Source organism: Micromonas pusilla (assembly GCF_000151265.4).
Source record: "Micromonas pusilla CCMP1545 genomic scaffold MICPUCscaffold_6, whole genome shotgun sequence".
NCBI classification, from domain to species: Eukaryota; Viridiplantae; Chlorophyta; class Mamiellophyceae; order Mamiellales; family Mamiellaceae; genus Micromonas; species Micromonas pusilla.
In genome coordinates, this window is record NW_003315887.1 from 141524 (window position 1) to 153303 (window position 11780).

At 69.0% G+C, this 11780-nt stretch overlaps 5 protein-coding genes across 5 annotated transcripts; 4 read left to right on the forward strand and 1 right to left on the reverse strand.

The window, feature by feature from the left end:
* Positions 1-4679: 4679 nt before the first annotated feature.
* On the forward strand, positions 4680-6377 carry MICPUCDRAFT_69375 (uncharacterized protein; the record flags this gene model as incomplete). Its single annotated transcript, XM_003059043.1, has 1 exon — positions 4680-6377. The coding sequence occupies one exon, from the start codon at positions 4680-4682 to the stop codon at positions 6333-6335; it is 1656 nt and encodes a 551-aa protein (XP_003059089.1). The 3' UTR covers positions 6336-6377.
* A 1668-nt stretch (positions 6378-8045) lies between these two features.
* MICPUCDRAFT_58571 (uncharacterized protein) lies at positions 8046-9272 on the forward strand (the record flags this gene model as incomplete). The annotated part of the gene is made up of 1 exon (XM_003059044.1): positions 8046-9272. The coding sequence occupies one exon, from the start codon at positions 8046-8048 to the stop codon at positions 9270-9272; it is 1227 nt and encodes a 408-aa protein (XP_003059090.1).
* Positions 9273-9382: 110 nt separating this feature from the next.
* On the forward strand, positions 9383-9538 carry MICPUCDRAFT_58572 (uncharacterized protein; the record flags this gene model as incomplete). Its single annotated transcript, XM_003059045.1, has 1 exon — positions 9383-9538. One exon carries the CDS (start codon positions 9383-9385, stop codon positions 9536-9538), a length of 156 nt encoding a protein of 51 aa, XP_003059091.1.
* Positions 9539-9636: 98 nt separating this feature from the next.
* On the reverse strand, positions 9637-10143 carry MICPUCDRAFT_58573 (uncharacterized protein; the record flags this gene model as incomplete). Its single annotated transcript, XM_003059341.1, has 1 exon — positions 9637-10143. One exon carries the CDS (start codon positions 10141-10143, stop codon positions 9637-9639), a length of 507 nt encoding a protein of 168 aa, XP_003059387.1.
* Positions 10144-10280: 137 nt separating this feature from the next.
* Positions 10281-11594, forward strand: MICPUCDRAFT_58574 (uncharacterized protein; the record flags this gene model as incomplete). Its single annotated transcript, XM_003059046.1, has 1 exon — positions 10281-11594. The coding sequence occupies one exon, from the start codon at positions 10281-10283 to the stop codon at positions 11592-11594; it is 1314 nt and encodes a 437-aa protein (XP_003059092.1).
* Between the last annotated feature and the right edge of the window lie 186 nt (positions 11595-11780).

Sequence of the window (11780 nt, forward strand, 5' to 3'; positions counted from 1 at the left end):
GTCGACTCTGAGGATCCCCCAACGGCGACGGCGTCATCGACGCTTATGAGTTCAACAACGGGAATATTGATTGGCCGGTGCCGTTCGAGGACGCCGACGCCGACGCCGACGGCGTGATTTCCGCGGAGGAATATGTCGACGCCATGTGGGAGAAGTACGGCCCGTCCGGGCCCGAAGGCCCGTATGATGACTACAGCGGGTACTACAGGCGCCGCCGGTCGCTGCTCGCTCACTACGATTTCGACTACTACGACTACGCTCAAGACGTGACGGGCTTCACGACGGTTGGGTACTGGGCGCAAGTCGGCGAGGACATGGACGCGTTCCAAGGCGCGTGGCGATTCGGACAGTCGGTGGCCATCTCTGGCGACGGCAGACGCGTCGTCGGCGGCACGCCGCATTACCCGAACTACGAACCGGACTACGACGGCCCGAACAACGGCTTCGCGCGCGTGTACGAAATCTCCGACGACTGCTGCGGCGCCAACGAGCGCGTCGACGGCGGCGTCTGCGTGAAGTGCGACGTCGGGTACTCCCGCCGCCCCGGGGACGACTGGGCGGGCGCGGACACGACGTGCGACGCGTGCGCGATGAATTATCACGCGTTCAACAACTCCTGCGTCGCGTGCGCGCCCGGCGCCGTCAACCCCGCGGGGGATCCGGTCGCGGGGGACGACACCGCGTGCGTCTGCCCCGCGGATTTCCGCGGCGCCGGGGGCGAATGCGAAGCGTGCCCGAACGGCGCGAAGAAGGCGCGCGGCGACGACCCGTTCGCCGACAGATCGTTTTGCGACTGCGACATATCCGGGATCTTCCCCCCCGCGCACGGCGCGGCGGGGACGTGCGGCAACGCGACGACGCTCGCGGTCGGCGACGCGTGCCAACCCACGTGCGGGACCGGGTACGTCGCGGACGGCGACGTCGCGTGTACCGGGGACCCGTTCGACGGCTACTCGTCGACGGTGACGTCCGCGACGCGGTGTCTGTGCGCGAAGGATTTCAGAGTCGTCCTCGTCGGCCCGAACGCGACGCGCGGCGAATGCCGGGCGTGCCCGGCGGGATCCCTCAACGCCGCCGGGGACGACCCGTCGAACGGCGAGGAGACGCACTGCGACTGCGACGCGAGCGCGCCGCCGCTGCACGGCGCGGTCGGCACCTGCGTCGATCCCTTGACCCCGGGGACGTCGTGTCAGCCGACGTGCGAAGGTCCCGCGTACGCGCCAAACGCGACGACGACGTGTTCGCCGCGAGGCGAGTTAACCTCCGCGTATTGCGGCTGCGCGCGCGGGTACCGCGTCGAAAGGCACGTCTGCGTGCCGTGCGCGTACAAGTACGATAACCCGCCGGGGGACGATCCGCGCGGGGAGGATACGACGTGCGCGCCGATTCCGGCGTGCGATTCCGAGGAGCGCGTCTTGTGGGAGCCCGTCGGCCCGGAGGCGATCGATTTCGACGCCGCGCCCGTGGAGTGGACGCAATGCGCGGTCCAGGGGGACGCCTGCGATTGCGACGGCCCTGGTGTGGTGCGGTACGGCACGGGGGACAAGTGGGCGTATTACGACGTGCCCGCCGCCGAAGGCGACCCGGATGGACCGGTCCAGGAAGAACCAGTCGTCGACGGCGTTTGGATTGAAGCGCCGCACACAAAAGGCGCCGAGTGGTTTGACGCGACGTTCCAAGCTTCCGAGCATCACATCATCCGCGTCGATCTGAATGGCAACCAGTGGCTGTACTACAAGCGCTTGACGGACAAGACGACCTTCAAGCCTTACTATTACATCTTCAACAACTGGTTCGCGTACAAGAACGAGCAATATTTGGACTTCGAGCTTTACACGACGTACGAGAACGCCCTCGCGGGAAAGGAGGGTCAAGTAGGCAACTGCAACTTCGACTACGCAGCCGAATGCGCAGGTCCAGAGGGCTGCTGGTGCTGGGGGTGTACCGGCTACGATGATCCGGGCACGGGATTTCCTCGAGACTGTATGGGTTTAGGTGGGAACCAGTGGATCAGCAGGATGACGAACGACAACGCCGCGTGCAACGTAGTCATGCAGGGATCCGGACTCTCGTGCCAAACCAACCGCTTCGATAGCAATGTCTGGCGTAACCACACGGTTTACCTAGGAATTCAGAAGAAGCTGACCTGCGAGCACAATACCGAGTATTTCGCCCAGGACCCCGCGCCCGGCGAGGCAAAGATTTGCGAGTGCGCGCCGAAGTCGTCCGGGACGCCGTGGCCACCGAGGGCGTCCACCGCGATCAGCTCCGACGGAAACGCGATCGCGGTCGGTCACGCGCGCGGATATAACTCCGCGAGCGTGTACCGCTTCAGTCCCGGCTCCGGGGCGTGGACGAAGCTCGGCGACGACGTCGCGGGCGCGAACCCGAACGACGCGCACGGCCGCGTCGTGTCGTTATCGAGCGCCGCGACGACGCTCGTCGTCGGCGCGCCGAGCGCGGACGCGACCGCTCTCCCCGCGGGCAACCGAGCCGGCGCCGTGCGCGCGTACGCGTTCTCAAACGGCGGGTGGACGCCGCACGGAAACGTTCTCTTCGGCGCCGCCGCGGACGACGGGTTCGGCGCGAGCGTCGTCGTCTCGGACGACGGCAACAGGATCGTCGTCGGCGACGCGAACGGGCGCGTCTACGCGTATAAGTACTCCTACGGGATCTGGATCAAGATGGGGACGAACCCGTACGCGCAGGAGTGGGCGCCGGCTGGCGTCGACGGCGGGTTACCCGGCGCGATCGAGCACGGGTTCGAGCCCGCGCTGTCCGGGGACGGGAACGTCCTCGCGTATAAAAGCCGCGACGACGGCGCGGTGTACATATGGCGGTATTACGAGTACTACGACGCGTGGTATCCTCTCGGAAACATCTCGCGTGGGCTAGGGGATACAAGCAGCGGGAGGTTCGGGTATTCCTTGGCGTTTCGAAGGACGGGCGATCGCATCGCGATCGGCGCGCCGTGCGCGGAGGACCCGTGCGCCGCCGCCGGTAAGGTGTACGTCTACTACCAAAGCGGAGGACCGAGCTGGGGGACGACGTGGGACGATAGGGGCGCCGAGCCGATCGCGGCGCCCGACCTCGCCGCGACCGATTTCGGGACGTCCGTGTCGATGTCGGACGACGGCTCTCGAATCGCAATCGCGACGGGTCTCGACGTCGCGCACGCGAGGGTGTACGCGTTGACGAGCGACTATTGGACCCCGGTGGGGAATAATTCGATCAACGGCGCCGTCGTCGGGACGAGATGGGACCCCGCGCCGAGGGTGATGTTCGCCCGGGGCGCGCGCGTCGCCATCTCCGGCGACGGCGGTTCGGTCGTCGCCGCCGCGTTCGTCCGACCGGAAAACGCGAGCTTGCCGACCGATAAGGTTAACCCGTGGATCCCGCGCGCCGTCGTGCGCGAGTACGTGGACGGACGCGGGTGCTGCGGGAACAACCAACGCGTCGAAGATCACAAGTGCGTGCCCTGCCAGGCGCCGTTCGGGACGACGCGACCGCCGGGGGACGACCCGTTCTGGGGCCCCGACACCGCGTGCGGCGTGTTGTGCGGCTGGAACGAGCGCGTAGAGGACGAGGCGTGCGTCGCGTGTCCGTACGGGACGAAGAACTATCGCGACGATTACTCGTTGGGCGGAGACACGACGTGCGACCTGCCGCCCGCGCCCGCGCACGAGACGCGACCCGCGCCCGGGACCGGGCAGCTGCCGTACTGCGACGGTAACGGGCCCGCGGCGCGGTTGGGGTTCGACGTCGACTGCGCGCCTCCGGGCGCGATGCTCTCGACGGGCGGCGGCGGCGGCGCGAACGGCGCGGCGACGAACGGCACGACGACGAACGGCACGACGGCGATCGCGGGCGCGACGTTTGACCACCCGGCGCCGAGCTGCCGCGCCATCTACGACGCGTTCCCTCCCGCGCCGGACGGGCCGTACTGGTTCCGCGACGCCGTCACCGGCGCGCTCGCGCGACGCTACTGCTTGTTTGGCGACGCGAGCCGAGAGGGCGCCGCGCCCGACGGCGAGGCGTGTTCGGTCGATCACTGGATCCCCAATCCGCCCGCGGACGGCGCGCCCGAGAATGTCGGATACTGCGCCCACGCGAGCGATATCACCCCGACGACGGCGTACATGTACGGCGCCGCCATCCCCGGCGGTCACTGGGCGCCGCGCGAGGACATCCATCTGTACGGCGTGTACGGCGACGACGCCGAGGCGCACTGGGTGGTGGCGTATCGAGACCCGACGTATTGCAAGATGGCGAAGGTTGTCGTGACGCGAGACGCGATCGCGAAGACGTGCTCGGTTCGCGTCAACGTGGACTCGGGATACTTCACGACCCCGCCGAGCGAAGGGAGGTGCGTCTCCACCGCTGACGTGATCGCGAACTGGGACGCGAGGACGTCGTACGGATACTCGGTCAGCGCGATTCGGTACGACAAGGCGTGCGCGCGCGCGACGTGCGAAGCCGGCGTCGTGATGAAGACGGGCGGCGCGACGACGCTTCCGTTGGGGAAATGCCGCCGACCCGGGGACATTAACATCACGGGGACGTACACCATCGGTGGGGCCATCGTAAATACCCGCACGGGTAACGTCCACGTCGCGAGCGTTAACGAGACCTCGGTCGAGTACGTGTTTGGATATCAGAGCACGGATAACTGGTGCAAGATGATTCGGTTTTCGATATCGAAGACGCCGGCGCTCCCTCACATCCCGGGCGAGTGCGCGTGGAACGCGATCGACGCGGGGTACGTGCTTTCGTACAACACCGCCGCCTCGATTTGCGTCGCGACCGAGGACGTGTTGAACAACTGGAACAACCGGAACCCTGGCCGGTACGCGACGTCTGAGAGCGTGATGGGATACGGCTTGCAGGAATTCACGCTCGACAAGTCCTGCGCGGCGGCGCCGCTCCGCGAGCGGACTAAATGCGCCGACGCCTACGCTGAGAGCGGCGGGACGTGGACCCAGGTGGGGTCAGACATCGACGGCGAGGCTGAGTATGACTTTTCCGGGTACTCGGTATCGATGTCCTCGGACGGCACGCGCGTGGCGATAGGCGCACGTTTGAACGACGGCGCCGGCGACTCCGCCGGCCACGTGCGCGTGTATTCCGAGAGTGGCGGGACTTGGACCCAGGTGGGGTCCGACATCGACGGCGAGGCTGCGGGTGACCAAGTTGGGTTCTCGGTATCGATGTCCTCGGACGGCACGCGCGTGGCGATCAGCGCTATCTACAACGACGGCGCCGGCGACGTCGCCGGCCACGTGCGCGTGTACTCCGAGAGCGGCGGGACTTGGACCCAGGTGGGGTCCGACATCGACGGCGAGGTTGCGGGTGACCTCTCCGGATGGTCGATATCGATGTCCTCGGACGGCACGCGCGTGGCGATAGGCGCGACCGGGAACGACGGCGCTGGCACAACCGCCGGCCACGTGCGGGTGTACGCGGAGAGCGGCGGGACGTGGACCCAGGTGGGGTCCGACATCGACGGCGAGGCTGCAATGGACTCATCCGCGTACGCGGTATCGATGTCCTCGGACGGCACGCGCGTGGCGATCGGCGCGCCCGGCAACGACGTCGCTGGCAATAACGACGGCCACGTGCGGGTGTACGCGGAGAGCGGCGGGACGTGGACCCAGGTGGGCGCCGACATCGACGGCGAGGCTGAGTTGGACCACTCCGGGCACTCGGTATCGATGTCCTCGGACGGCACGCGCGTGGCGATAGGCGCATATGGGAACGACGGCGGTGGCACTGGCCTTAACGCCGGCCACGTGCGGGTGTACGCGGAGAGCGGCGGGACGTGGACCCAGGTGGGGTCCGACATCGACGGCGAGGCTGCGACCGACGGCTCCGGGTTCTCGGTATCGATGTCCTCGGACGGCACGCGCGTGGCGATCGGCGCGAAAGGGAGCGACAACGACGTTGGTCACGTGCGGGTGTACGCGGAGAGCGGCGGGACGTGGAACCAGGTGGGCGCTGACATCGACGGCGATGCTGCGAACGACGACGGAGAGCCGGGGAACGGCCATTTTGGGTGGACGGTATCGATGTCCTCGGACGGTACGCGCGTGGCGATCGGCGCTCCCTATCACGACAACATACGTGGTCACGTGCGGGTGTATGAAGACGGCTCCGTCGACGAAGTCTGCGCGTGCAGCGGCGTGGTCGAGTACAGGCTGGACCACGACCCGGGATTGTGGTTCAGAGACTCGAAGACGTGCCACACCCCGGACGCGTGCGTGTGCGGCGAGCAAGACGGAGAGGACGGGATCGCCCCTCTCGCGTTCCCCCCCGTGTGCTACTGTCACGCGGGTTAGAACACCTGTAGACCAAGGGTACTGATAATAAGTTGTTACCTTCGCAGTTACGTTACACGCGCGCTACGGAAGCACTTCACACCCTTCGAGACCCGCCCCCCCGAACGAACGACGCGAGCGGCGATAATCCGGCGTCGTCGTACGCGGCGGCGACGTCCGCGCGCGCGTCCGCCCACGCGAGCCCGTCGCCGCCGTCGGCGTCCAACCCCAACGCCGTCGCGTCCATCGCCGACTCCGCGGCGCGCATCGCGGCGACGAACGCGTCGTCGTTCTTCTTCCCTTTCTCCTTCTCCTTCTCTCCCTCCTCCCCGCCGCCCATGCCGCCGCTCATCGCGCCCGCCATCGCCCTCGCCGCCGCCTCGTGCGCCTCCCCCCCCGTCTCGAGCATCCGCCGCAGGTCCCTCGCGTTCCACCGCTTCGCCTCCGCCGCCGCCGCGAGCCCGGAGATCTCCAGCATCTCCCGCGCGCCGCCGCGCCTTCGCCCGATCGTGTACCACGGGCTCGACGCGAGCGACACCCGCGCGGCGTCCCTCGCCTCCGCGGCGCGGCCGTGCTTCAGGAGCGCGCGCGCGTTGAACGCCTGCGGTCGGCCCCAACCCGCGAACGCCGCGCACGCGCCGTACCACTCGCACGTGACGAGATGCGACAGCGCGTCGCCCTTGCGCTCGTGCGCGCGCGCGAGCCGTTCCATGATGTCCGGGAACCGCCCGGCGACGTTGCGGTGGACGAAGACGTCCGGGCGGTCGCGCGAGGACGACGCCGCGAGCGTGCCGGGGACGTATAACGACGCGCCGAACGCGCCCGCCGCGGTTCGCGCGTCGTCGGCGTATTCGTCGTCAACGTCGTCGTCGTCGTCGGCGGCGGCGGCGTCGGCGTCGGACGACGCCGCGCCGCCTCTCTTCTCCGCGTCCTCCTCCACGAGCGCGCGGTGCACGTGCGACGACGCGTCGAGGCTCAGGAGGTCGATCCCGCCCGGGCCGCATCGGACGACGGGGAGCGTCTTCGGGACCGCGCCGGTGACGGTCGACGGGCGGAGGAGGATGCCGATCGTCCCGTCGCCGTCGTCGTCGTCGTCGTTTAGGGCGTCGCGACGAAAGCGCGCGATGGGCACGACGAGCGGGTGCGCGTCCTCGTCCTCGAACCGCGCGGTAGGGAGCACGAGCGCGTGCCCGCGCGCGCGGAGGACGCCGAGGAGCTCGCGCAGACGTTCGGGCGGCGTCGCGCCCGTCCTCAGGGTCGTTCCATACGAGCGAACGTCGGGGTGGAGTTCATAGGCGTCAGGTGGAGTTCAAAGGCGTCGAGGGCGGGGATTGAAAGCGAGGGACCCTGGGCGGAGAGACACGACGGGCAAAGTCCTTAAGGAATGGCGTTCACCACGCCAACGCGGTCGTATGGGAACTAGTGTGAGATAGAACGCACCTCGCGATCGTCTCCTCGATCGACCGCGCGATCTCCGACGGATCGGACGACGACGACGACGACGACGACGACGACGAGAGCGCGCGGCGGGCTGAGAGGCGCGCCGCGGAGGACGAGGACGAGGACGCGCGCGCGGCGGACGCGACGCGATCGAACGCCGCCGCGGCGAGCGCGAGCGCCGCGCGCGTCGACGACGGCATCCCTCTCGCGCGCGATGAGTCTGGTCTACAACTGTCATCATCAAACGGAACGCGTCGTCATCGTCATCAGAAGAGGGCGCGCGACCGGAGGATGGGGCGCGGCGGCTCGCCCTCCTCCTCCGGGCGCGACGACGGCGAGCTCTCCGGAGACGCGAAGACGTACCAGAAGCTCCTCCGCGGCGCGCGGAAGGGCTCGCTGCATCGCGTGAAGAAGTACGCCAAGCGACTGCGACGCGCGCCCGCCGTGGATCTCGAGACGCGAAGCGCTGTCCAACTCGACCGCGCGCGCACCGCGCTCCACCTCGCGTGCGACGCCGGCGCGGACGACGTCATCGCGTGGCTCTTAAAGCGCGGCGCGGACGTCGCCGCGGTGGACGCCGACGGGAACACGCCCGCGCATCTCCTCGCGCGTCACGCCGCGGTGCGCGATCGCGCCGTCGAGCGCTTGCGGAAGCACGGCGCGAGCGCGCACGCGAGGAACGCGCGCGGGGAGACGCCGACCGCGCTCGCGGAGAGGGCGCACGAGGCGCACGCGGCGAGCGCGCGCGCGCACGCGGAGCGCCGCGCGGAGCGGCGCCGCGCGGAGTCCGGGGGGAGAGGTTTAGGGGGAGGGGGCGGAGACGACGACGGCTACGAAGGATTCGGCGACGCGAGCGCGCGCGCGGCGGCGAACGAGGCGCGTCGATGGCGCGAGAAACTGATGGACGCCGCGTTCGCGGGCGGCGAGATCGACGAGTTCGGCGGCGGCGGCGGCGGCGTGGAGGCGGGCGAGTCGCACCGAGCGTTCTTCGAGTCGTACGGCGACGAGGACGATCCAGACGCGTATCGATGGCGCGAGGAGGAGGAAGCGTACCGGAGGTACGTCGAGGAGGGCATAAGCGCGCGGAAGCGGAAGCGGGTTTCGGAAACCCTAGACGGAAACCCTAGACGCTCGAGGGAGGACGTCGCGCGGGCGCACGCGGACGCGACGCGCGCGAGAGACGCGGAGGCGCAGCGCGTGTTGGACGACGCGCGGAGACAGGACGCGGAGTGGCGCGAGAAGACGTCCCGAAACGCCGCCGCCGCCGCCGCCGCCTCCTACCGCGAGCGATGGGGCCGCGCCGCGGCGATGATCGACGGCGGCGCGGTCGACCTGAGGTTGACCGACGTTCCGTGGCCGGTCAGCGCGAGGGTGTTGACCGGCGACGCGGTCGCGGCGAAGCGCGCGTTGCGCGCGGCGTTGACGAGGGGCGCCGCGGGCGCGGCGGAGTCGAGGAAGGCGCGTTCTATACACTGGTCCCCATACGACCCCGTCGGCGTGGTGAACGCCGATCCTTAAGGACTTTGCCCGGCGTTTCTCTTCGCCCACCCCCCGGTTTCAATCCCCGCCCTCGACGCCTTTCAACTCCAACTGACGCCTTTCAACTCCACCCCGACATTCGCTCGAAGATGTTACGGACGGAGATGCTCCGATGGCATCCGGATAAGTTCGCGGGGAAGTTTGGCGGTGCGATCCGGGAGAAGGACGTCGCGGAGGCGACGACGCGCGTGAACGTGCTCGCGCGGCTCGTCGCGGAGCTGTTCAAGGAAGCCGCCGCCGCGTGAGCGAGTTCGCTCATTAGAGAGATTAGGATTAGACTGATGAGATCGCCGCGGCGGCGTCGTAGGGTCGTAGGTGTAGGTGTAGGTGTTCGTAGACGTGCTCAACACGGTCCGCACGGGTGGTCCGTGACCGTGTCGATGACGGTGACCAGCCGCGTCTCGTCTCGACACTCCGCCCACACCGCGCGCACGCGTCCGTCCTCGAGCGCCCACCGCGGGCACGGCCGCGCGCTCGGCGTGGAGTGGCGGTCGCTGAGCGCGCCGCGATGCAGCGTGTTCTCCGCGTCCTCGTCCGTGACCTTTCGGCAGTCCATGCGACACGCCGCGTGCTTGCTGTACGCTCTCGGGCGGCTCAGGAGCCTTCTGCGGACGTCGTCGCTCTTCTGCGACGTCTTCTTCGTCTCGCGCACCGCGAGCGCGGTCATCGCGCCGAGGAGCGACGCGAAGAGGCCGAGGACGCCCACCACGCCGAATCCTGTTTTTTTCCTCTTCGGCTTGTCGCCGCCGTCCTTTTCCTTCTTGAAGCGCTTCCCCATCCTTCCCTTGTACCCGCCCTTGCCGCGGCCGCGGCCGCCGCCGCGGCCGCCGGGGATCGGCGGCGGCGCCATGTCGCGAGCTCGGGGCCTCGAGCTGTGCGCGACGGACGGTTCTCAGTAGCGGTGCTGCTGACTCAGATTATTGTCGTCGTCGTAACTTGCTTTTTCCGAGAAGAGAGGGGAACAACGGTCTCAGTCCCCGCCGCGCGATGGCGCGCGGGAGCGCCTCGAGGGCGAGCCCGTCGATGCACGTCTTGGGACTCGAGCCCGGGGTCCTCGAGCGCGCGCTCGCGAAAGACGGCGAGGGCGTCAACTCCCCGCGTCTGCTGTTCCCGTCCATCCTAGAGGCCGCGCGCGTTCGCGGCGGAGGACTAGGATCGTCAGGCGCAGCGCGCGGATCGTCGTCTTCGTCGTCGTCGAAACGTCATCATCACGGCGACGCGTCGTCCTCGCGCGCCGCGTCCTCCGCGCGTCCGTCCAGCAGCGCGCGAACGTCCACGCCGCCGTCGCCGTACCTCGCGAAGCCGTTAGGATACGGCGACGTGAAGCTCTCGTCGAGCCGGCGAAGAAGAGGCGAGAGCGCGCGCGGGAGCCAAGGGGAGCGATGGCGGAGCCCGGGACGAAGCGCGTCGACGTCGCCGTACTTTGAGCCGCTCGGCGCGTCGCCGACCGACCGCGCGGAGGCGCTCGCGAAGCTGAGAGCGCGGCTTTTAGGGGAGAAGACGGGTTCGGGGAAAAAGAAAGAGGGCGGCGGCGGCGGCGCGTTGGACCTGACGCCGCCGAACGCGCGCGGCGGCGGCGGCGGCGGCGGCGGCGGCAGCGGCGGCGAGTGCCAAAAAAACCAAAACGACCAAAGCGGCGTCGACGGCGGCACCCCCGGGAGCGAGCGAGTCCGCGCGCTGTTCGCGAAGACGTTAGACGGGAAAGTTCTCACGCTCGCGGAGAAGGGCGCGCTGACGCGCGCGGTGGAGAAGCAGCGCGCGGAACGTCTCGGCGGCGCGGCCGCGGGCGCGTCCGCGTCGCCGTTCACCCCCGCCGACGACGTCGCCGGCGGCGGCGGCCAAAAGTACCCGTGCTGGACGCCCTCCACGGGCAGCGCGGGGTCCCAACTTGCGGCGTACGCGGCGCCCGCGAACACGCCCGCGACGTTCCCCGCGCTCGTCACCCCGGACGGGTTCGGGGGGTTCACGCCGGCGCGGAGAGGGGCGCGCGCGACGCCGACGCCGCCGCCGACGCCGCCGACGCCGAGGAACGCGTTGGAACGCGCCGCGAGGGCGCGGGACCGCGGGCAGGCGCTCACGGCGGGGCAGGAGGCGGCGCTGAGCGCTTTGGACGCGCTGCGGAAGGGGAAGTTTTTGACCGAGAGGCAGAAGGAGGTGCTGAGACGCGCGCGGATGGACGACGACGACGTCGTGTTCGGGGTCGGCGGCGCGGAGACGACGACGACGACGACGACGGCGGCGGCGGCGGGGAAGGGGGCGTCGCCCGCGGAGAAGGCGCCGGGTGGTCTCGGGGGCGCGTAGAGTTGAATCGATACACGAGGGACCCTAGCTCGGAGAAAGCGTCCCCCCTCGTCGCCGCGGTCTCGCGCGTATTTCTTGTTCCCACCCCGGGCAGCGGTTCGCGACGGCGTATTCGAGCACGTCGTCGCGACTGAAGGTCGTTCCATAAAAATTTTTTCATCGATCAGACGCGATCAAGTGTGAACC